At 34.6% G+C, this 24,795-nt stretch overlaps 5 protein-coding genes across 8 annotated transcripts; all 5 read left to right on the forward strand.

The window, feature by feature from the left end:
• Positions 1–12,550: 12,550 nt before the first annotated feature.
• On the forward strand, positions 12,551–13,566 carry LOC106309433. Its single transcript, XM_013746458.1, has 4 exons — positions 12,551–12,784; positions 12,884–12,974; positions 13,228–13,247; positions 13,459–13,566. Exons 1-4 carry the CDS (start codon positions 12,689–12,691, stop codon positions 13,564–13,566), a joined length of 315 nt encoding a protein of 104 aa, XP_013601912.1. The 5' UTR covers positions 12,551–12,688.
• Positions 13,567–13,953: 387 nt separating this feature from the next.
• On the forward strand, positions 13,954–17,998 carry LOC106312465 (bifunctional fucokinase/fucose pyrophosphorylase). Of its 2 annotated transcripts, none has more exons than XM_013750001.1 (7): positions 13,954–14,454; positions 14,629–14,878; positions 14,955–15,319; positions 15,407–15,533; positions 15,621–16,625; positions 16,700–17,403; positions 17,485–17,998. In XM_013750001.1, the coding sequence occupies exons 1-7, from the start codon at positions 14,113–14,115 to the stop codon at positions 17,875–17,877; spliced, it is 3,186 nt and encodes a 1,061-aa protein (XP_013605455.1). In that variant the 5' UTR covers positions 13,954–14,112; the 3' UTR covers positions 17,878–17,998. The 2 variants fall into 2 exon arrangements, with proteins under 2 accessions (XP_013605455.1, XP_013605456.1); XM_013750002.1 differs by having other exon boundaries at positions 14,453–14,470.
• Positions 17,999–18,131: 133 nt separating this feature from the next.
• On the forward strand, positions 18,132–19,552 carry LOC106312801. The gene is made up of 2 exons (XM_013750458.1): positions 18,132–18,458; positions 18,709–19,552. The coding sequence occupies exons 1-2, from the start codon at positions 18,365–18,367 to the stop codon at positions 19,416–19,418; spliced, it is 804 nt and encodes a 267-aa protein (XP_013605912.1). The 5' UTR covers positions 18,132–18,364; the 3' UTR covers positions 19,419–19,552.
• A 130-nt stretch (positions 19,553–19,682) lies between these two features.
• On the forward strand, positions 19,683–21,013 carry LOC106312802 (ORM1-like protein 2). Its single transcript, XM_013750459.1, has 3 exons — positions 19,683–20,012; positions 20,277–20,425; positions 20,676–21,013. The coding sequence occupies exons 1-3, from the start codon at positions 19,827–19,829 to the stop codon at positions 20,812–20,814; spliced, it is 474 nt and encodes a 157-aa protein (XP_013605913.1). The 5' UTR covers positions 19,683–19,826; the 3' UTR covers positions 20,815–21,013.
• Positions 21,014–21,629: 616 nt separating this feature from the next.
• On the forward strand, positions 21,630–23,483 carry LOC106307972. Of its 3 annotated transcripts, XM_013745075.1 has the most exons (3): positions 21,630–21,761; positions 22,090–22,200; positions 22,298–23,483. In XM_013745075.1, exon 3 carries the CDS (start codon positions 22,320–22,322, stop codon positions 23,334–23,336), a length of 1,017 nt encoding a protein of 338 aa, XP_013600529.1. In that variant the 5' UTR covers positions 21,630–21,761; positions 22,090–22,200; positions 22,298–22,319; the 3' UTR covers positions 23,337–23,483. The 3 variants fall into 3 exon arrangements, with proteins under 3 accessions (XP_013600529.1, XP_013600530.1, XP_013600531.1); XM_013745076.1 differs by lacking the exon at positions 22,090–22,200 and having other exon boundaries at positions 22,295–23,483; XM_013745077.1 differs by lacking the exons at positions 21,630–21,761; positions 22,090–22,200 and adding an exon at positions 21,853–21,971 and having other exon boundaries at positions 22,295–23,483.
• The last annotated feature ends 1,312 nt before the right edge of the window (positions 23,484–24,795 follow it).

A 24,795-nucleotide genomic window follows, 5' to 3' on the forward strand; every position in this document is an offset into this window, starting at 1 on the left:
TTAAGGAAAACTTCAAAGCACTCGAGCAAAAAAATGGTTCCACCATCAACTCTTGCCGTCCCAAAAACCTTTAATGACCTTGAAGGAGATTTTTTATAACAATGAACTTTTTGTTAGGTGGATTCATTGTTGGGAAACCCGCAACTTCCAAAATCCAAACTTATTCATGAGAATTGAATTGCTTTTCATAGACTCAAAGGTATTCTTACAAATTCAAATTAATTTAATCCATAATTTTATTGTTAATGTTCATACTAACTCTTTCATTATCAAACCATTACAGTTAATAATCATTCAAGCGTTTATCCCGAAACACTTCTTTCCTCACCGAATCAGGTGTTGGTTCAAGTTGGTTTAGTATTGTTTTTGGTTTATTAACTGGTTTAGGATGGTCCTATTGTAAATATAATTTAAGTTGGTTTAGCATATATTATGCTTAAAATAACTTAAATTAAATAATAGTAATATTAAGCTTAAAATATAATTTTAGAGAATTTTCAAATATAGTTTACAGAACATTAAAGGTGATGAATTTAATTTATTAAATTCGTTTATTACTTAAAACTAAGTTTTTTTTAAAACATATTGAGTTATAAATATCAATGCTGGATTGGTGAGTATAACATGAAGACAAAAATATAAATATTTCATTTTCAAGATAAGAAATCCAGTTTTTATTCAGTTACTCAATATATAATATCTTAATTTTTTTTTTTAATATACATAATTTATATATATATATTAGTCTTCCAAACTTAAACTATTATATTATATATGAATAATGTTTTTAAATAAAATTAATTTCTGATTTAAAAATAAAATAAAAACAACAGATGGTTATTTTCAAATAATGGATGTAATTTACATTATACTATCATTTAACAAGTATTAGATACGTTTTGATATATCATTATTTTCTATTTCCAGAAACAAATAAATTGTTAAACATCAATACCATATAGGTTAAGTATACTGACAGCACAAATTCAAATATCACAAAAAATATTTACATAAACATTATAATACAATAATTTAATAAAAAATACAATTCAAAAAAACAATATTCAAAAGAATAGTTATATACTTAATATTTGAAAATCAAAGATATTTTTGCTAAAATTGTACTTACCTGGCCAAGGAGATCGACCATCTTTTTACGGATCGATCGATTGTTGAGCATGTGGTCGATCCGAAAATACTCTGCAGTTTAATTAAATATCTAAAACATTTATTCCAACACTCAACAGATAGTTTTGCTAAATATGATAACTAGATAGCCAACAAAATTACAAAAAAATATTTAAATAGTAAAAAATATGTTAATTTAACGTGTTAAAATTTAAAAATAAATTTTAATTATGACATGCATCTTCACATTTATATAAATATATATCATAACCTAAATATAAATAATTTAACAACTTAAATTAGAAAAAAATAAAAATTTCGGGCGTAGCCCGGGTTAATCCCTAATAAAAGTGAGTATATATGCATCTTAATAAAGTAAATTGCATATCTAAACATAGTGCTCAATTAACAAAAAAAATATATAAACATTAATGAAAATGTATACGTAATCATTTACAAAAAAAAATGTATACGTAATTACTATTATTTCAAAGATGCCATTTCTGATGAGACTCCTTACAAGTTGGGAACCTACGACTTTTCGCATGCAAGTTGCTCTGACCTTTCCTTTTAATTATCTCTTTTATATATAGTTTATAACACTAGCTTATATAGATTATTTAGAATAAATCGTTAATCTATCAAACCCATAATATAGTAACTAGCTTATATATGAGGCCAACTCTGAATTTTAATGGGTTTGATCAGAACTTTTAGTATTAATTACGTTTATGTTACAAGAATCTTTCTTTTGCTTAGAAACATTAACTAATTAGTAACTTTACACATATTACAGAGCTATCAGCATATAAATTACTAAACTCAGTGGTCACAAAGCACGTTAGTGGCGGACTAATCATAAGTGCATGATGAATATAATGTTTATATACATTTTTATAATGTTTATATTAGTGTGTGATGTATTAAATATACTTGATTATATAGTAAAGATCCAATTTTAGGTCTTGAGCAAAAAAAAAAAAATCCGAGTTTTGTGATTGGAGCACTGCACTTCATATTATTCGGTTGCATGCAATAGAATCATATCTTCTGTTGGATTTGGATTATATTCGAGATTGTAGTCACTCACAGTTCAGTTGATGTCACGCAAAATAGTATGAAACATATCTAATTACTGATGCTATAATATATATATAGTTTCGCTGTTATACAAAACTTCTTCACTAACTTATATCGACATGTGTGAATTGTAACATTAATCAATCCATTAAACATGTTAAAACAGGCTAAAGTGATTAATATGCTATAACTTCTTTGTGTCCGACCATAGAAGTAGATAAATATATGATTTGGGTTCATTTTTCTTTGCACGAACTGAGCTTAAATGGCCCAATAAAAAGTATAGTGGCAAAGAAGTCTTGTATCTTATATATTAAAACAAAATTCACGATCTTGATTCATGTGTGATTTTTTAAAAAATGACCTGATAGATTTATTCTTATAAAGTCATTTACATTTACTTTCTAATCTTATCATTTAAATTTTGGGCATACCAGAAAATTTTATTGGGCTATCAATAATTGGATTTAAACAATAGATGATCCACTCGATTTATATATATTATAAATTAAATAAATATAATTTAATGTTGTAATACTATACATCCATATGTTAATTATTTAAATATTTGCCAATGTTAACTTTTAAAATTATAAAAAAATTTCTTAAATAACAAAAATAATATTATCTAACAAAGATTAATATTTAATACCTTAAACCAATGAAAACAAATTTTAAACTATATAGTTTATTTTAAAAATTAAACATCTTATATATTAAAACAAAAGTCATGATCTTGATTCATGTGTGATTTTTTAAAAAATGGACCTAATAGATTTATTCCTATAAAGTCATTTACATTTACTTTCTAATCTTATCATTTAAATTTTGGGTATACCAGAAAATTTTATTGGGCTATCAATAATTGGATTTAAACAATAGATGTTCCACTCGATTTATATATATTATAAATTAAATAGATATAATTTAATGTTGTAATACTATACATCCATATGTTAATTATTTAAATATTTGCCGATGTTAACTTTTAAAATTATAAATTTTTTTTCTTAAATAACAAAAATCATATTATCTAACAAAGATTAATATTTAATACCTTAAACCAATGAAAACAAATTTTAAACTATATAGTTTATTTTAAAAATTAAACAAAAACTAAATGTTTAATTATTTACTCGATAATATAAATTTATGAAGCGAAAAGTTTAATTTTTCTTTAACTTTCTAAATTTGTGAAATGTTACAATATTTTTGAATATGACAATAAAACAATATTTTACTAATCTTTATATATATAGTTACGATTTTAATAATAAAATAATAATCTAAAAATATATATATAGAAGAAGATACAAATACATGTGAAAGTTTGAAACAATCTATTTAATGAAAAAGTATACCTAAACTTATTATGTTTTAAAAATTGATAGACACATATATATTATAATATATACCAATTTAGAATTGAAAATAATTTTTATATATATAAATAAATGAAAACAAAATTCTGCGCGGCTGCGCGGATCGAGATCTAGTTACTAATTAAAAAACATTGAGCTTATAATCAAAATTTGGTGGATATAGTGACAGAGAACAAAAGCGACTGACGGGAAAATCTAATTTATTAATTTAGAGTCATATTTTTATCTACTATAAAAAAAATCATACAAGGTTCATTTTATTAATAACTTAACATGTCTTATTTGTTTCAACCTATGAATTTAAAAATTACCAAAATATATTTATTCTTTCTTCCTTCTTTGTGCAACAGTCTAACTAAGTATAAACAAAATCTTAGCCCACATATAAAAATAAAATAGTTAATTTGATGTCTAAGCCTAACACGGATTGAGTTTTTTTCATAAAATGGTTCCCATTTAAAATATACCTTACTGATTCTTGAATATTAATTTTCAACATTGATTTATTATAGTATAGTTACATTATATATAATAAAATTATTTACTGAGATTTATATACTATATAAATTAATATATGTATAATAATACAAAAATATCATATCATAGATATTACAACCGAAAAATCTAAAAATTGATAAGCATGTTCTATTTTTTGTAATCAAGATATTCTTATTCTTAGAAACTAAATAAATTTTAACTTTTGCATACATATCTAATCTATTAATTTTTAAAATTCTATTTTTATCTACTGATAAAAATTTGTTATTTAAATTTTGGACCTATACACTTTTTCATTAATAAATAGTGTATCAGATATTAGATATATAACTACGGAAATTCCGTTACATTAGTACAATTTGTTTACCAATTATTCTGTACCTGATCAAAATTTACGAAATGACATTCAATTTTGACATACAAAAATATCTTTATAAATACGACATACACAGTACAATATAGTATATCTGAAATCATTTTATCCTATGTTAAGTTTCTTTACATTGTCCATTAACTCGACATCTAACGTGCCATTATGAACAAAACATAATCATAAAAAAATTCTTACATACTAACTCGACATCTAACCTGCCATTAAGAAATGTGATGTAATTAATAACTGGTGCTATAACAAATTTGGTCTAAATAAACCATTGTCCATTTTTTTTGGTCCAAACAAATTGTCAAATATCTAGAGCAGCTAAACCAAATCGGTTAATTATGAATTTCCTATATTGTAATGAATAATATTATAGTCTATCATGTATGTAATTATTAGATTACCATCACATATCATTTCTAGACCAATATAATCCCTATATTGTTACTAAAAATAATAATAGCAGCAAAATATGGTCAATTTTTATAGTGTGTGGTTCCCTATTAATAACAAAAGAATAAAAGTAATTAAATAGAAATCCTAACAAATCAATCTATCGATGTTAGATGCGCTTCAAATATTCAAGATTTCGAGCATGAAATATTTAAATTATATTTTTGACACATATTTACTGGAAAAAATTCATCATAATATTTATATAAGAAACAAATAATATTTACTACTTAACAAAACAAAATAAGTAGATGAATTACAAACCACACATACTAGATGTGAGAAAGATGAAGTTATGTCCGACTTGTGGATATGGTGATTATGCAACTCAATCCAATAAAAACTAAGAAGAATTAAACCAGAATAGTTTTTCTAAAACTACCATGTTCAGTTATGACGAAAACACTTCTACAACATTCACTCATGATAATTTGTTGTTTTCGTTTTCTCTAGTAATACTAATTTATTATAACATATAACAGCTAAAAGTTCATTATTTAGTGTGTTGGGGTTCATTGTTAGTACATAAGTTGGAATTAAAACCCCAAAATAAAAGGTATAATTGTAATAAACAAATGGGATCAAACAAAATTATAGTATCACGTAATGAAAGCGGCGGTTTGATGATGACGAAAATCATTTTATGGAGCTGATACAATAGAACAATTGTTCGACAGAAACTATTAGATTAAATCATACCTGTTCAACTATTTTGTAGACTTCATGACAAAATTTTAAAATATTTCTTCTAACATATTAAATCATGTAATTTATAAAAAGATTAATACAATCAAAATATCATACAATGGGGTTTAGAACAAATTGGTTTCCACCAAAAATTTTATACTCTGACATGTTTTAAATTAGAAAATAGGAAAAAACTAGTAGCCGTTTCAAGAAAATAAGATAATCATAAAATTGGCTTTTCGAGCTTTACTCAATGCAAAATAATAAATAATACTTTTAGAATCAATATTTCCAACATTTTTTTTTACAAATGCATAAAATGACTGAAACATTTAATCCTTTTTGAGATATCGAAGATCATCAACAATTTCCCAGCAACTTTAGTTTTGACAAGCTCATCTCGTTGAAGCTACAATCACATGTTTAATCAAAAGAATTTGATAAGCAATAGAAACATTCTGATTACATTTGACACTTGCAACAAATTTGATAACTTTGCTACGTCTCATAGATAAACTAGATAGAGTCGTTTGCAACATTCTTAGTTAAATTCAGAATGCAAATCATTTAAATTGATATCTGAAGAGTTGCAATGTTCTGACAATTCTAAGACTTGATAATGAAAAACCGTAGTTTTTAAATCCTGAAAAGAAAAAAATGGTAAGGTGTTGAAACCGAAGCTTTATAAAAAAACACTAAAAAACTGTTGATTCTGAGAATATCCGGAAAATTATAATAATCATAAGATTATTCTTTTAATTTTAGAATCTTCGAATAAACCAAATCTATGTATATCTATTGAAAATAGAAAAAAAAAACAGGAAATTTGAACTTTATTAATTAATCAAAAACTGAATATAATGCAAACCAAATAATTAACTAATTAAAAGTTTTAAAGATAATAACTAACTAAGATAATTAAAATACAAATAACTTATGATTATCCCAAATCTACTTCGCATTATAAGGTTGTTTATAAAATTTAGAAGAAGAAAATGAGGAGTAATTTCTTAAAAGCAACCGTTAGAAAAATGAGGTAGGAATACAAAATTAATAACATAAAAAAAAAACTAAAAAGAAGCTATATACACGTTGGGATTATTATTTTTTGGTCATATGAGGTTTTATTAATAAAACATTTCAAACCCGAACACCGGGGATTACAAGATGGTACATAAGATCCAAAGACCAAAACAAAGCCGGCGATTACAGAACACACCAATCCCGGAAACACTAGCCGGCGGTTAAAAGATTATGACCCCAGAGCCAAACTAGAACAAAGAACTTTTAAGGCAAAATACATAGCCTAGACAAAGCAAATACATCTAAACAGAACATAAACTAGAAATCCTAGATGAAAACCAATACCGATCAAAAGAAAAGAAACCGGCTTGTTAGCCAAAGAAACCGTCGCTGTAGCCTGTCCTCCAGATCCAACTAAAACTTGCCATTGGCCTTTGACGCGACTCCAACCTCCGGCAAGGCCAAACGAAGCCTTCCGAACACCAACCTCCTCAATACAGCCGGTAATAGTTGACCCAACCACCACTAATCACAGATCTGACGAGATCTGTGTTGGTGGAGTCCGATTTCATCTTCTCCGCTCAATCCATAGAACTGAAGCTATAGACCAGATCTGAGTACATCTAGAGAAGAAGAAGACCTTAAACCGTAAAGAACATAAGCCCACCTTCTCACAGTGCAAACGACACAGACGTCGTCGACCGGAGAAGGTCAGAGGCGAACAAAACTGGATTCTTTTTTAATATCTATACTATTAAAGCAGAATCCCTATTAGAATTCTGTCCTTACCTTTTAGAATTATTTACAATGCTATGCCATTTCTTAATTTGAAAAATTTTAATTATTTTTGTCACTTATTAATCAACCAATCAGGTGCTCAAATTTTAAATTATTCAGAAATCCCACACAAAACGGAAGCCCATCGAATCAAGTTACGATGACAAATTCAAGGCCCATAGAATCTATACATTTGGAACTCATTAATATTAACTATACTAAACCTATACGACAAAAAAACTATACGACAAAGAGCTTTTTTGGGGGTCAAATTGCTTAGAGCATCTTTATCGGGCGTATATAGTGAGTTTTCTATGTTAAAAAGAAAATCAAAAATACAAATAAATGGAAAACACGTCTCTTATTTTGGCTTAACAAGAGACGGTTTTAGGGAACACGTGTAGGCAAAATGAGAGGAGAGAGGGGGAGCGGAGAAGGCGATTGGCGATGCTCCCTTTCTCTGTGGTTCGTCGACATACCGGCGATTCTCCTCTTTTGATTCTCCTCTACAAGTGTTGAAACTTGGCTTTTCCTTATTCCTTTTTTTGATTCTCCTCTTTTTGATCAATCTCCGGCGCCATGGCTCCCAATCAGTTTCCTTTCCCATCAGTTTCTGCGGCATGGCTCCCAATGACGATGAATCTGTGAAGCTCTTCCTCAGCATCGGTCTGGACGAGAAAACCGCCACCACTACCATCAACAACCCCAAGGTCACCGCTAATCTCACCGCCATTATCCACGAGGTATCGTTTCTAATCTCTCCTCCTCCTTCTCCCGTTTCTAGTCTCTCCTCCTCCTTCTTCTCCCCTCCTCTGTTGACTGAATCCAAATTTTATGAACTCAATTCGAAATTCTTGGTTTGATTGGCTTGCTCAATTTCATTATCAAAGCTCTCTTATCTTTTGTACAGACTGGTGTAACTGATGGATGCGATCGAACTACTGGAAATCTGTTGTACACGGTGAGATTTGTTTTGATTAGCGTTTTGAGTTTGTATCAGTGCTGGAAAGAAACTTGTTGATGTGTTAAAACTCCAACACAATTGGATGCTGCAGTTTCGTTTTTTGACAATCACGCTCCTGAGAACTTCAAGTTAAATGAATTTGAGGAGGCATGTAGTGTTGGTAAGAGCGTTTGGGTCTTACTAGCCGGGATTATATTTATTTCTCAATGCTAGCATGTATAGGGTTTCTGTTTTCTTTATTAAAATGGTTGCTGAGAGGTTATATATTATTTTGTTTTCTGTGGATTTGGAGATGAGATCTTCATTATTTTTTTTAAACAGGGGTTGAAGTTTCTGTAGAAGACATTGAGAAAGCAGCTGGAGAAGTTTTTGAAGAGAATAAGAAAACAATATCGGAGCAGCGCTACCGAACTAATGGTTAGTCTGTGCGCTTTACCTGTTTTTTTTTTCCGAGGCATATCCTTCTGTGCATTTCTCTATATATATTTTTTTTCAAATAACCAACTTATTATGTTTCTTGGTTGAACTTGATGTATTTGTGTTGTGTAGTGGGTCAATTGCTTGGACATGTCCGGAAAAGTTTGCCATGGGCAGATCCTAAGATTGTAAAGGTGAGCTAACCATTTTAGCACACTGCCTTCTTTGCTAGCCAGAAAGAAATCTTAGTTTTCTTATTTTGTCATATTTCTGTAATAGGACGTCAAAGACAGAAAAATGTATGAACTGCAAACTGCTGCAAGAAACTGAATAAAGCTTTTAGGTTATACTAATCTTTGTTTTTTTTTTTAATATAAATCTATGTTTAAAATGTTATGTTTAAGAATTTAATAAATAAATTTGAAATTTAATAAAATAATGTTTAATTTTTTTTTTTAAAACCCTTAAATAAGAGACTTGCAATGGACCATACAAATATACTCGTCTCTTAACTAAGTCTCTTAAACCACTTTTCCAACTAAAAAATATTAAAAAAAGATTAAGAACCCCTAGATGTGTATGTGGGATAATGATGCTCTTATGCCTAATATGTTATATAATATTCTGGTATACAAAAGCTATGACAAGTACTCAAAAAATCACTTTGCGATATTTACAATAACTACATCTCTTTCAATCAATAACCTGGAAGCTCTTTAGAGTTTATAATAAATCTATCAATTAATGGCTTTATAATGGTTATTTACATTGTTTTAAACAATATAAAAATATTAGGATTATATCGTTTTCGTTTAAAGAATATTATCAGTATATTCCTTGAAAAAAATGGTAGACACGTTTTGGTCACATTGTACCGTGACTTATTTTGATTAAGTCACAAAATAGTCATAAAAAGTCACGAAGCACTCGGACGTGACAATTCGTGTCTTTCTCGTGGCAAAAAAAACACGAAATGGTCACACATATATTTCGTGACTAGCAATAGCCACAGTTTGTCACAAAACTTTTGTGGCTAGATTGACATGTTTACAAAACGTATATAAAATGTGACCATTTAAATCCCTAAACACTCAAAAAGAGTTGTAAACACTAAATTCTAATTCTAAACCTAAAAAATATAATTTTTAACACTTTGACTTCAAATCTTAAATTTAAATCCAAATTCAACACTTCAAATTTATACTCCATTCCCCAAACCCAAACCATGAACATATACCCTAAACCTCATACTCCAAACCCCAAAATTTAAATCTTAACACTAAATTTATATTTAATAAATTTAACCACAGATCTAAAATCAAAACTTAAAATCTAATATTTTATACATTAATCCTATATCTTACATTTCTATCTTAAACTCATAAGCTATACCCTAAACTCTAAATATATATCCTAAACTTTATATTCCAAACGCAAACTAGACTATCAAAATTAAAGTGGTAAGTGTTTAATAAATATTATATACTCTATATGTGTATTCTTAAACATTTTGTCAATATACTTTACAAAACGTATTATATATGATAACCGCACCTTAAAATAATAATTATTTTGTTAAAAATGATTGAGACACGAGTAGCCTTTTTTTAGTTAGGGACGGGTAATTGAGAGGTTACTAAAATTAAAAGAATAAATCAGTGGATGTTAATGTTATAGAGAATTTATACTTGTTTCGTATGTATTTGTCAATGCAAAGTTGCAAACACACAGATAAAACACCAGTAGGTGACATTAATATTATAAACTAATTCTCTGATTGGCCAATACTTTAATAACACGGATCAGAATATCAACCACTAGATTGGAAACAATCAACGGATTAGATCTTTTGCTTTTCTTCCTCTCTCATTTCTAAATTAATTCTCTGATTGGTGCATACTCTAATAACGCGGATCACAATATCAACCATTAGATTGGACAAAATCAATGGACTAGATCTTTTACTTTTCTTCCTCTCTCTCTCCTTTCTATTCTCCGCCTTCTCTGCGTCTCCTTCATTCCCTTCTCTCCAGTCCTTTGATTTGGCAAAGTCCAAGAGTGAATCTGTTATCGTGATTCTTCTTCTTTTTCCCTTTTCCAATGCTAACTAAATTTATCTTATAAATCTGGAGGATTTGAAAAACCGGTTCCAAGGATTTGAACAATACGACGATGGAGAGCTTGCGCAGAGGCGTAGTAGGAGACCAAGGTGGAGAAACGCATCACCATCCGACGAAGGAGAAGGAGGAGGCAGAAGCTTGACCATGAAGGAGGGAGAAGCTTGACGGCGGAGGAAAAACCTTAACTGTGGAGGAAGAAGCTTGACGCCGGAGGAAGAAGTTTGACGAGCAGATCAAACAGTGGCTCCAGCACCAGATTGAGTCATCACTTCAGCCATAGCATCCAGACCTGTGGAGGTGTCGGGGGAGAAGCTGATGGAGGTGACTGTGGAGAAGCTGGTGGCGGAAGCGGTGGTGGAAGCGGTGGAAGGATGATGTAATATATATATATATATATATATATATGTCTTGTATTTATGTATGTATATGTTTGTAAATATATGCAATTTATGTAAAAGATATATATACATTTAGTTTTAAATATTTTCTGTAGTTTAATTAATAGTTTTTTTTTTTGTTTTTTGTTTGGTTAATAGCTACGTTTTAAACGAGCAATAACGTGACTAAGTTGGCCACAATGGTTCTGTGTTATTTTGGTGACTATTTTAGTCACTCTTTTAATCGTGATTACATCGTGTCTACTTTGGTCACGATTTGACACGGGCAATTTTGGTCACGATAGTATATACACGCTTTTTTTTCGTGACTAACCGTGACTATTTCACCTTATAGTCACGAAAAAAACACTATAGTCACGAAAAATTCCATGTCTATTTCATAGTTTTCTACTAGTGATAACTAATACCGATTTCTAGCAAATCTTATCATGCTCATAATTTTATTTAAAAATACTTTCCAAAATTTGATGGATATTAAAATCCATGATCTTAACAACGTAATTATTGATTGATTGATGAATAATAATAATACATGCCGATTTTAATGTTATAGAAAATAATAAACCAACAAGAAGACGACCATATATATTTAAAGGAATTATATTTGAAATTTCTGGCGGGTTGGGTCCACAACCCGTTTAAATTATTTTAAAAAATTTTAAATTCATATATATATTAAGATTTTAAAAATAGAAAATTAAAATAATATATTATATAAGTTTGAATAATATATGACAAAATACCTAAACTTTACATATAGATTGGTTTGGTATGAATATTTGGATAAAAAACAATGATATTTCAAGTATTTTTGGTGTTTTGAGTATTGTTTAGCTAATTTAAACATTTACTTTTGGAAAATTTCAAATATAATACATATTTTGGATACTTTTTATATATTAAATTTAAAATAATTAATATATTTAAGTATATAAATCTATTTCGGATACATTCAGGTATCTGAAATACTTTGGTTCAGATCATATTCGGTTTCGGTTCTCTGAATACAAAATGTTTGAACCCATTCGGATATTTAATCTATTTCGGTTTGGTACTACTTTTCGGATTGGATTTTGTTTGGTTCTTCAAATTTGATTTTTTTGCCCAGCCCCAACCAAAATAGTCAAACTGAAACCAAATACAAATTCAGATTAAGCCGAAAATACGTCCGCGCTTTAAAAGCGCGGGTCAAAATCTAGTTAGATACTAAGAACAAAACTTTTTTAAAAAAATGAAAATTTGATGAAAATTGTTATAACAAAAAAAAATGTTTTGGGCTCTCGACTCTTCGTATTGGGCCCTAGGGCAGGAGAACACCTAATGTCCTTCCCTCTCAGCCGTTGCGCTTGATTAGAGAAATAGCAGACTTTTGTTTCAGCTAGATGGAGTTCTGTCCAACATGTGGGAACTTGCTGCGTTACGGTCAATCACAGTTCTTCTGCTCGACATGTCCTTACATCGCCCGCATCGAAAGACAGGTTTTGTTTATAATTCCTACTTAAACTAAATCAAAAACCACCCCTTTTCTTTTTGAGGAAAAAGTCTTTTATATCTCTCTCCCTGGATGCTTTGAACAGGTTGAGATAAAGAAGAAGCAATTGCTGGTTAAGAAATCCATTGACCCGGTTGTGAAGAAAGATGATATTCCAAAAGGACCTGAAACTGAAGGTATTCTTCTGAAACTTTCATTCTAACAATTAGAAACATGGTTTGATCTATCAGTATTCTTAATGAATCGATGATTGGTTGATAGAAAGGGCAAACCAATAAAAATTGGTAGAACACTTGAATTAGTTAGTAAAAACGTTTACCTCAATTGTTTTGCTCGTTAATCAGAATGGATCCCATTTATTTTTCACCTTCGATCTTCTTTAATATATACCAATTAGTTATTGGATTCATTTTTGTGTGTGTGTGTCAGCGCCATGCCCAAGATGCGGGGTCGGCTCTCTCTCTCCTCTCTCTAGGCTTCGGTTTTCTTTCCATCTTCTAGGTATTGGACCGGTCCTGGTTAATGGCAATCTACTCCGTAGATTTTTATAACATGGCGTAATTTCATGAAAAGCAGATTACAAATGGGCTTTTAATATAAATGGGCCGATAGCTTATGTCATTTGGGTGGATCTGATTTGTTATTATAATCAATTCTAAGGGCGGGCGGGAAAGACGGCAAACAAGAGACGGAGAAAAAGATGGATTCGGAGAAGGCGGTGGTGGACGAGCTGCCGCTAGCTATCGTGCGCCGGGTGGTGAAAGATAAGCTTTCAGAGTGTTCGCCGGACTATGACGTGAGCATTCACAAGGAAGCGTTGCTTGCTTTCTCCGAGAGTGCCCGGATCTTCATCCACTACCTCTCCGCCACGTACGCCTCAAAACCCTAACTTTCCGAATTGTTTTTTTTTTATTACAATACGAAATCACATTCACCTTCGAATTCATTTGAACTGCTCGGTTATGCATATTATTTTAATTGATGTATTTTGATTTGACATAAGAGGGGAAGAAATCTTTGGAATTGATTAGAATGTCTCAAAATTGTTTTTTTTTTTTTTTTTTTTTTTGGGATTGTTTCTGTGTGATTTAAGCAGTTTTGATGTTAGTTTCTTATCAACCACAATAAAACGTTCATCTGAATGGATTTTCTTTGTATTTGATTGTGAATCAACTCTTATGCAAAGTTTTGTTCGGACAAAGATCAGTTTGGACACGTACATACCTTGTCTTGTCTGTTTGACTTTTGACCAGCTGTTAAATAACTTCCCTCTCCTTCCTCTGTCCACTAAACCTCCAGATTTGATTCCGAAAAATGGCAGGATCCTCGAGAAACAACAAACAGAGGAAGAAGGCTGACCTCGCCACGATCCTCCGCAAGTCGTGGTACCATTTGCGTCTCTCCGTGCGCCATCCCACCAGGGTCCCCACTTGGGATGCGATCCTCCTCACTGCCGCCAGTCCCGAGCAGGCCGAGCTCTACGACTGGCAGCTCCGTAGAGCCAAGCGTATGGGACGTATAGCTGACTCCACCGTCACTTTGGCCGTTCCTGATCCAGACGGCAAGCGGATCGGCTCCGGCGCTGCCACTCTTAACGCCATCTACGCTCTCGCTCTGCATTATCAGAAATTAGGGTTCGATCCTGCTGCTTCAGAGGTAATTGTATTGTCAGGTTATATCAATTTTGGAATATATCTGAATGAGATCAGTAGTTGATTTGGTCCAGGAACTTAGTTAATCCGGATCTAGCATTGTGCAATGAACTCTCTCATTTTTTCTGATCTGGATCTATCTAAATGTCACTAGGTTTTATTTGATGTTTATGTTTAGGAGGAAGTTGCAAATGGTAGTTGTGCTCAGTCCTCTCCCATGTCTTGGGTTAGATTCCTCTCTGAGAAGCATGTGTTGATGCTTCATGCTGGAGGTGACTCCAAGAGAGTGCCTTGGGCTAATCCCATGGGCAAAGTCTTCCTCCCACTTCCTTTTCTTGCTTCCGATGATCCTGATGGCCCTGTTCCTCTCCTTTTTGATCACATTCTTGCTCTCGCTTCATCTGCAAGGCACGCCTTCGGTGATCAAGGTCTTGTATTCCAGTGCCATATTCAAACTGTGTTTTAACCATTTGATTTGATCTTGACTTTTTTTAACTTATGAAGGTGGATTGTTCATTATGACCGGTGATGTACTTCCATGTTTCGATGCTTTTAAAATGACTCTCCCTGAAGACTCGGCCTCCATTGTTACTGTGCCCATCACTCTTGATATTGCTTCCAACCACGGTGTCGTCGTCACATCCACATCCGAGTCTCTTGCCGAAGGGTTTACTGTCAGTTTAGTGAATGATCTTCTCCAGAAGCCTACAGTAGAGGAGCTTGTCAAGAAAGATGCAATTTTGCATGACGGACGGACGCTCCTCGACACTGGGATCATATCTGCGAGGGGCAGAGCATGGTTGGATCTGGTCGCTCTTGGATGCTCCTGCCAACCGATGATCTCAGAGCTTTTAGGCTGTAAAAAAGAGGTCCGTTGTCTCATATTTTGTGCAGCTTGTAGTTCTTCAACAGCAACTGGCTGGCCTCTTTACATAGGTAACTGTGATGACTTGCAGATGAGTTTGTATGAAGATCTGGTGGCTGCTTGGGTTCCCTCAAGGCATGATTGGCTACGAACCCGACCTTTAGGAGATCACCTTGTCAACAGTCTAGGGAGGCAAAAGATGTACAGCTATTGCACGTGTATGTTTCTACTCATCCCATAATTAGCAACTGCATTTCATTACTCTTTTTTTTTTTTAACTCTTTCTATCATCTTGTGCTACTCAGATGATTTGCAGTTTTTACATTTTGGAACATCAAGTGAGGTACTGGACCACTTGAGCGGAGATGCTTCAGGAATCGTAGGTCGAAGGCACTTATGTTCCATCCCCGCAACTACGGTTTCCGATATTGCAGCCTCTTGTGTCATCTTGTCTAGTGAAATTGCGCCTGGTGTCTCCATTGGTGAAGACTCGCTTATATATGATTCAACAGTCTCTGGTGCTGTACAAATCGGTTCCCAGTCCGTAGTTGTTGGCATTCACATCCCAAGTGAAGCTCCAGAGAGTTTCAGGTTCATGCTTCCGGACAGGCATTGTCTCTGGGAGGTCCCGTTGGTGGGACACAAGGAGAGAGTCATTGTCTACTGTGGTCTCCACGATAATCCAAAGAACTCGATTCACAAAGACGCAACTTTCTGCGGTAAACCGTTAGAGAAAGTACTCTGTGATCTTGGCATCGAGGAAAGTGACCTCTGGAACTTCAAAGCATCATCACAAGAGAGATGTTTGTGGAATGCTAAAATGTTCCCCATTCTCACATACAGTGAAATGCTGAAGCTAGCGTCGTGGCTGATGGGTTTAGATGATGGGAGAAGCAAGGAGAAGATAGCCTTGTGGAGAAGCGCAAAACGTGTGAGCTTAGAAGAGCTGCATGGGTCGATAAACTTCCCTGAGATGTGCAGTGGCTCCAGCAATCACCAAGCTGATCTCGCGGCGGGAATCGCTAAAGCATGTGTGAACTATGGTATGCTTGGGAGAAACTTGTCTCAGCTGTGCCATGAGATTTTACAGAAAGAGTCACTAGGATTGGAGATATGCAAGAAGTTTCTGGATCAATGTCCCAAATTTCAGGAACAAAACTCTAGAATTCTTCCAAAGAGTCGTGCATATCAGGTGGAAGTTGATCTTCTGAGAGCATGTGGGGATGAGGCAAAGGCGATAGAGTTGGAACATAAAGTCTGGGAAGCAATTGCGGAAGAAACTGCTTCAGCTGTGAGATATGGTTTTAGAGGTAATAAAATCTATCTAATTACATATGGACACAGCTGTGAGATAGATAACTCTTTTGTTTGTTTGTGGTTTCAGAACATCTCTTGGAATCAAGCGGCAAGCCTCCTTCTGAGAAGAATCATATCTCTCTTTCTCAACCAAGAAGGACGAAAGTTGAACTACCAGTTCGTGTAGACTTTGTAGGAGGTTGGAGTGATACACCTCCATGGAGTTTAGAGCGTGCGGGCTGCGTCCTCAACATGGCGATAACCTTAGAAGGCTCACTTCCCATCGGCACAATCATCGAGACAACGAATGAGAAGAGTGGAATCTCAATCCAAGACGACGCTGGAAACGCTCTACACATCGAAGATCCAAGAACCATCAAGACACCCTTTGAAGTTAACGATCCATTCAGGCTTGTTAAATCTGCTCTGTTGGTAACCGGCATTGTTCAAGAACACTCCACAGGGTTAGCAATAAAGACGTGGGCTAATGTTCCTCGTGGCAGCGGTCTAGGAACCTCTAGCATCCTAGCTGCAGCTGTTGTGAAAGGACTTTTGCAGATATCTGATGGAGATGAAAGCAATGAGAATGTTGCGAGGCTCGTCTTGGTTCTGGAGCAGCTCATGGGTACTGGAGGTGGCTGGCAAGATCAGATAGGTGGATTATACCCAGGTATCAAGTTCACTTCAAGCTTTCCAGGGATCCCTCTGCGTCTTCAAGTTGTTCCTTTACTCGCATCTCCACAGCTGATCTCAGAGTTGCAGCAACGCCTCCTCGTTGTTTTCACTGGTCAAGTAAGTAACAACAACAACTACTGAGAGGAGGAAGAAAGAGAGTTTTTTTTTGTCTTGATGCATTTTTTTTTTGTAAAACAGGTCAGGCTAGCTCACCAAGTCCTACACAAGGTTGTAACAAGGTATCTACAAAGAGATAACCTCTTGATATCAAGCATAAAGCGTTTGACCGAGCTGGCGAAAGCCGGGAGAGAAGCGTTGATGAACTGTGAAGTGGATGAGCTTGGGGAGATAATGTCAGAGGCTTGGAGATTGCATCAAGAGCTTGATCCGTATTGCAGCAATGAGTTTGTGGACAGGCTATTTGCGTTTTCGCAGCCTTATAGCTCAGGTTTCAAGCTTGTGGGTGCAGGCGGGGGAGGATTCTCGCTTATATTGGCTAAGGACGCAGAGAAGGCTAAGGAGTTGAGGCAGAGATTGGAAGAGCATCCGGAGTTTGATGTCAAAATTTATGATTGGAGTATCTCTCTCTAATACTACTAATAGCGTGTGATCTTTTGCCTTGTTTTTCTACTTTTATAAAGCCTTTGTAATTTTATTTTTACTGGAACTTTGGAAAGAATAAAAGAAATGTAAACAAACATCCTTTGCTTCACCTACTCCACCAAGTAGTTCTTTTCTTTGCTTTGTTACGGTTACCTACCTATGCACCAACGCCATGCACGGTGAAAATACTATATTACCCTCGCCTGTAATCAAGGTAAAAAGGGACCCCGGAAAATCAGCGACTTTGGACCTCGTTGGTCGCATTTGGGATTTGGAGATAACGCCGTTAGAAGATTCCGTAACGAATTAGCTCACCCGCTCCAGTTCGTTCACCCAATCATATGCCTTTAGCTATCTAGCTGACGTCAGATCCCACCGTCAGAGCTCACACTTGTAACAACGTTTGCTGCATTTTCCAGAAAATCAAAAGGGAAAAGCTTTGTGTATCGAGAGAGAGAGAGAAGAAGAAGGAAGAATGGGTTTGCTAACGAACAAGATGGAGAGAGAGGAGCTAAAGGCAGGAGATCACATCTACACTTACAGAGCAGTCTTCGCTTATTCTCACCACGGTAACTTCCCAAAGTTTGTTTCTTTTTCTTCTCTGTTTCTGGAACTGTAGAAAGTTGTTGACTTTAATCTATAGATAGATCTTATAAAAGAAAAAGCTTTTGACTTTGTTTAATCTCTACTTAGTGTGAAATCTCATTGACTTTATCTGTATATTCCTCTGTTGATGATTGGATTGGATACTGTTTTAGACATGCCATCGAACTCTGTTGAGCTTTAATTTAATTGGTTGAGAGGAAACATTTATTGCAGGAATCTTTGTCGGTGGATCCAAGGTTGTTCATTTCAGACCTGAGCACAACCTTAATTCTTCATCTTCTTCTTCTCCCATGGAGTCATTCACCTCAGCTTCTTCTTCCACTGAAGACATCTGCCCAACGTTTCCAGATTGTGGTTTCAGACAACCAAACAGCGGAGTGGTCCTTTCTTGTTTGGACTGTTTCCTCAAGAACGGCTCGCTCTACTGCTTCGAATACGGAGTCAGCCCATCAGTTTTCCTCACCAAAGTCCGCGGAGGCACCTGCACAACCGCGCAATCAGACCCGACTGATTCAGTCATCCACAGGGCAATGTACCTTCTCCAAAACGGATTCGGAAACTACGACATTTTCAAGAACAACTGCGAGGATTTCGCGCTCTATTGCAAGACGGGTTTGCTTATAATGGATAAGCTCGGTGTAGGGAGAAGCGGTCAAGCTTCATCGATTGTCGGTGCTCCTTTGGCTGCAGTACTCTCTTCTCCTTTCAGTCTGCTGATTCCAAACCCCATAGGTGTGGCGACGGTGACAGCTGGAATGTATTGTATGAGCAGGTATGCGACTGATATTGGAGTTAGAAGGGATGTGGTGAAGGTGTCAGTTGAGGATTTGGCTCTCAACCTTGACGTGAAGAGCATTGAGCAAGTTGAAGAAGAAGAAGAAAAAGAGGAGGAGGAAGATTCTGATACCGAGTTTGTTAGGTGACTGTATGATCATTTGAGTCAAGTGTTGATGGCGTCGTGAATCATGTTATGGAGTGTATTGTATTTGTGATGGATTATAGTGTAACAAAACTGCAAGTCCAATAACTTGTAACACTCCATAATCGTTTAGTTTGATTTTAAAATTCCAAAGTAGGAACTAAACGCCACCGTTTTGTCAAATGCTCAAGTAGGAACTAAACGCCACCGTTTCATGCTTAAAAGGCAGCAGTCGTCTTTCACAAAATTAAATTAAACTAAACCGAAGATCTGGAAAGAGAGAGAGAGAGAGAGAGAGAGAGTTGTGAGTTTCCATATAAGCTTCCTCCTTTTGATCGGAGAATCAATCAATCAATCGTCGTCTCGAAATATCTTCTTAGATTTGGATCCGAGGGGGAAAAAGAAAAAGGAGATGGCGAAACTGTATGTGAAAGCGGTGGCGCCGCCGGATATGAACAGGAACACGGAGTGGTTCATGTATCCAGGGGTGTGGACGACTTATATACTGATAATCTTCTTCGGGTGGCTCGCTGTGCTCTCCGTCTCTGGCTGTTCCCCTGGGATGGCTTGGACCGTTGTTAATCTCTCCCACTTCCTTGTAAGCTGCCTCCTTCTTTAACAATATTTTGCCATTGTTTAAGCTCTTCAATAGGGATTGCTGGATTTGAATCTGGTTATGAGTTTCTCAGTTTTGGTTATTGATTAGTCAGGCTATGCAAGTTGCGATTGTGAATTGATATTATCAGTTTGGTTATTAATAGCAATGTCGTCGAGTTTATCAGACTTTTTAATTAAAGATGCAATTTTTAAAGGCCAGTTTTGAGTAGATAGTATAATTATTTTGTGTGGTATCATCACACAGGTAACTTATCACAGCTTCCACTGGATGAAAGGAACTCCTTTTGGGGAAGACCAAGGCATCTACAATGCTCTCACCTGGTGGGAACAGATGGACAACGGTCAACAGCTTACCAGCAACCGCAAGTTCCTCACCGTCGTTCCCATTGTCCTGTATGTCCTTCCTTTAACCTTCTCTGTTTCTCTTTATTTACTAATTGCATTCTCTTTTGAGTGGAATAAACCTTTATATTCCCGCTATCTTAAACCTAGGCCTTACTCTCCTAGTTTTGGAGTTGATGAGCTTTGAGATTTAGCTCTTTATCTTCTCTTCTGTTACTTTGTATCTGACATTAAGTTTTCTTGGTGGTTTTAATCAAATAATCTTAATGATATACATTTTCTTTGTAAAAAAAAAATGCAGGTACTTGATAGCATCACATACAACAGATTACAGACATCCATGGCTGTTGCTCAACACACTCGCTCTCATGGTTCTTGTTGTTGCCAAGTTCCCTAACATGCACAAGGTTCGCATCTTCGGCATCAATGCTGACAAGTAAGTCAGCTTCTTCTTCTCAGCAGATCCATCTCTGTTACGGTCAGAGAACAGGAAGGAAGAAGAAAAAGGGGATATAACCAAAACATATATGTATGTGTGTAAATGTTCATATGAATTGGTTTATTTATTTATTCGAGAGTTATGCTTGCTGGATATTTGTAAAGTAACAAATTTTGAAGCTTCGATCTTCTTATTCATAATCTTTTCCGGTCAAATTAGCTGGGGCTCACTTACTGGACTTAAGACACAATAGTTAGGTTTAAGGTTGGCACAAGTATGCTGCATGCCGTGACTCGAGAGATATCCATACTAACTAACACGAGGATGAATTTGATTTCAGTGAGAACACGTGGGTGGGTGACTACAACATCTCTAGTGACACGTATCCAACCGAAGTACACCTGGTTATTACATATGCAATATATGAACATTATTTCACTCGTTTAATCGTATAGTAAAGCACTTGGGAAAAGATCAAATTACAGTGGTTCAAGATGGTTAATTTGATAAAAATGGTGTTAGGGGTAAACTTTAAAGCCGACAAAACGAAAGGAATGAATGATTAATCAAAGCTTAGAACAAAAGATTTGTACCAAAAAAATAAGACTAAAGATATTTTTGTTTTTCCCATCGTGGGGTGGGTCCATGTAAGAAAAAATAAATACGTCTTATCCTTTAAATAAATGTGGGGGTCTACACTATGTGAAACCGTCGATTCTCCCTTCAGAAGACACGTGTAGTCAATCCAGCGGCTTACCAAGCCAACAAGTTATTGAAACTGTGTCGTTTTGGAACTCAAAGAAGCTTTACGAAACTGTGAAAATGGGTTCGAATCACAAATGGGGGACAGAGTGCGAAGGAAGAAAGAAGCAGAAAAGCCAAAAGCTTCGGTTGGAAGATCATTTTAATAGAGAGAGATTCAGTGGAATCTTCGAATTAATTAAAATGGTATCTTTACTCTGCTTTTTTTTTTTTTTAATGACCTCTTTGTGTACAAATCTCTTTCTCCTCTCTGTTTCTGATTATACATAGAATTTGCTCACACTCACATCGATTGTTTTTGTTCGATCTGATTTGTTTTTCTCTCGAGCCAGAGATGGTTCCATCGTATGTCTTTCCCTTCTAAGACTGTCTTTTCTACCGAACAAGTTGATTTTGGTAATTAGATTTATATTCTTATGCCTCGTGGATCTGTTTCAGAAATTCAATTATGATTTTTAGGCTGAGATTGAAATAGTGATCATTGACTGTTAAATATATATATATTTTTGTGAAGATGCTTGAATGATCGATCGCAGCAAGACTTGCGTCGTGTTATGTTGCTTAATTAAAGTTCTCGCTTGTATATTGGATTAATCATTTGCTTAGAAGCAATCAATCTATGGGAAGAAGAGAGAACAAGTTTTGTTTTTTTTTAATTCATAAAATCGAATATTTTTATCTTTTGTTTTTGCCATTTAATCCTCTCTTTAATTTTTCAGGGCGTCTTAACATTGATGTGATAAAATGGGAGCAGCTGAAGTAAGAGCACTCTGGCAAAGAAGAGCAAGCCGTTGCTTTCTTGTTCATGAAGATTCTACAATGCCTCCGAGGTTAGCTTGTTGCCACCACCAACAACAACAACAGCATTCTTCTTCTTCGTCTGGCAAAAACAGCTTTTCTTCTACAAGTTTTGGAGATTCCTCTGATTTCTCTTCCGATACCAAATGGTGGCTTAAAGGAGGATCAGCTGGTTTTGATGAGGAGATTGCAAACTCCTTCCTCCAAGATACCAAATTGCAACAATTCGTCGACTTGACCAAGATAAGTAAAGAAGAAAAAGAAGAAGACTATAGCTTTATTAGCAAGAAAGATACAGCTACAACTCCATGGTGGAGAAGCGCTACGGATCAAGATGAGCTAGCTCTCTTGGTGTCCACTAGATCCGTTGATCATCATATTCAAAACTGTGATCTTCCTCCGCCCCAGAAGCTCCACAAGAGCATTCACTGCACTACTAATGGTGAAAAAGGGTTTCAGACAGCAGTTATTAAATCACCATGGAAACAAGGTGCTTGGAGCGATCGGTTTGAGAGCAGCAGTAATAGCACAGATAGCAAGAACACGAGTCCAAAGTCTTCTCCTAAGAGCGATGATCTAATAAGCAAAGCTCAGCTTTTGGAAGCACTAAGGCATTCTCAAACCAGAGCAAGGGAAGCAGAGGAAGCTGCCAAAGAAGCTTGCGCTGAGAAAGACCGTTTGATAACTGTCTTGATGAGGCAAGCGAGGCAGATTTTAGCTTACAAGCAATGGATTAAGCTTCTTGAGATGGAATCTCTCTATCTGCAGATGAAGGAGGAGGAGGAAGAAGAACAAGGGCAGGTCGAAGGAATGAATCTGAAGAAGAAGAAGCAAAGAGGGAAGAAGAAGAATAAGAAAATGGGGGAGGTTGGGAGATATATGATGGCTTTTGCGTTGGGGTTTAGTCTCATTGGTGCTGGTTTGCTCTTAGGTTGGACTGTTGGATGGTTGTTTCCCTTCTAGAGTCTTGAAAAAAAACGTCTTTTGTTTGATCTCTGCAGGAGTTTAGGTTTTCACTTTGCCTCTAAAATTGTGTGTTATGTGTGTTGTCTTCATGTATATATGTGTGTGATATTTCCTTCCAATATATAAGTTTAATAGTATTAGTTTTGATCAAAAGTTTGAAAATGTTAGGAATCATTTCCATACTTCTAAACAATTTCAAGACCCAATTTACTAATTAAGACCGTATTCAACCCAATTCACTAACTAAAAGTCCATATGTCCTTGAAACCTTGTGGCTACAACTAAAGCAATCTTGTGTCTTGCTGGCAACGTTAGGTCTTTATTTTCATATGATGCCTCTTTTAGTATTGACGCAACCCTTTAAAGCAATATTAAGATTTTTAGTTTAAAATGGGTTTTGGAAGCTTTAACTAATCACTTGGATTCATTTCAGCTTTAGACTGCTACAGTTAGTTCTTTCCGAGCACCCGGACTGGCTGGCTATATGAAAGATTATTTGTAAATATGAAATTCTCTCACTAAACTGCAAAAATCCAAATATCAGTATCAGTCCACTCACTGATTCATATGAGCTTAAAAGATATTTAGAGAAACATCAAAATAGATATATACCTCTGTTTTTTCTTATGGATGGCCATTTATTATTTTCTCATTATTGGTCAAATATGATATTAATTTATCCGTTCTAACTAAATAGTAAATAGTTGTAAGAAGACAAACAAAAAGTGGAATATGGTTGTAAGATGCGTTAATGAATTTCCAGCTGAAAGAAGTTTTATAGATAGTTGCCATACTGCAACGGTTCACAATTAATGTTTTTTTTTAACATCAATTGCTTATACTAAAATTAAACGCCGGATGCTAAATTGGTTACAACCGAAAAGATACTCGACGGAAACTGAGAAACCAACAAAACTAAAACATAGCAACAGATGAAATTGGCTAAGGAGAGAAAAAACTCGTAGAGTATCTTCACTTGTAATCCTAGAACATGAGTTCGAAAAGACACACAAAAGTCGAAATCGACGCTTAAAAACCCAGTCGAAATTGACGACCACAATGAAGCTACATTTTCATATTTTACAATAAGACCAATATGTATTCGATTTTTTTGGAATCGACTTCTGAACGACTAGATAGCTCTGGAGTGAAGATGCAATGTAAGACAAACAAGTCCTTGTCTCGAATAATAAATTCGGAGTTATTCTTGGGTTCACCCCCTAGGGTGAACCTTTAGGTTCACCAACCAATAGAAAATTGTCATTTTAAATCTAGTATCTTTTAATTAAGGAAACCAAATAACTTGGCAAATTATATTATTTTTTCAAAATAAAATTTAAAAATAAATAAAAATAATATATAAAAAACGAATTAAAAAAAAAATGTTGTCAACAAAACACTAAACCCTAATACTAAACCCTAAACTCTAATCCTAAACCCTAAACCCTTGGGAAAA

Source organism: Brassica oleracea, chromosome C8 (assembly GCF_000695525.1).
Source record: "Brassica oleracea var. oleracea cultivar TO1000 chromosome C8, BOL, whole genome shotgun sequence".
NCBI lineage: Eukaryota > Viridiplantae > Streptophyta > Magnoliopsida > Brassicales > Brassicaceae > Brassica > Brassica oleracea.

Coding starts and splice junctions, on each gene's coding strand:
- LOC106309433 (XM_013746458.1), top strand. CDS start 12,689: ATGGAGTTCTGTCCAACATGTGGGAACTTGCTGCGTTACGGTCAATCA. Junction 12,785..12,883: donor TCGCCCGCATCGAAAGACAG/GTTTTGTTTATA, acceptor TGCTTTGAACAG/GTTGAGATAAAGAAGAAGCA. Junction 13,248..13,458: donor CGCCATGCCCAAGATGCGGG/GTCGGCTCTCTC, acceptor ATCAATTCTAAG/GGCGGGCGGGAAAGACGGCA.
- LOC106312465 (XM_013750001.1), top strand. CDS start 14,113: ATGGCAGGATCCTCGAGAAACAACAAACAGAGGAAGAAGGCTGACCTC. Junction 15,320..15,406: donor TTTTAGGCTGTAAAAAAGAG/GTCCGTTGTCTC, acceptor GATGACTTGCAG/ATGAGTTTGTATGAAGATCT. Junction 16,626..16,699: donor TGTGAGATATGGTTTTAGAG/GTAATAAAATCT, acceptor TTGTGGTTTCAG/AACATCTCTTGGAATCAAGC.
- LOC106312801 (XM_013750458.1), top strand. CDS start 18,365: ATGGGTTTGCTAACGAACAAGATGGAGAGAGAGGAGCTAAAGGCAGGA. Junction 18,459..18,708: donor CTTCGCTTATTCTCACCACG/GTAACTTCCCAA, acceptor CATTTATTGCAG/GAATCTTTGTCGGTGGATCC.
- LOC106312802 (XM_013750459.1), top strand. CDS start 19,827: ATGGCGAAACTGTATGTGAAAGCGGTGGCGCCGCCGGATATGAACAGG. Junction 20,013..20,276: donor TTAATCTCTCCCACTTCCTT/GTAAGCTGCCTC, acceptor ATCATCACACAG/GTAACTTATCACAGCTTCCA. Junction 20,426..20,675: donor ACCGTCGTTCCCATTGTCCT/GTATGTCCTTCC, acceptor AAAAAAATGCAG/GTACTTGATAGCATCACATA.
- LOC106307972 (XM_013745075.1), top strand. CDS start 22,320: ATGGGAGCAGCTGAAGTAAGAGCACTCTGGCAAAGAAGAGCAAGCCGT.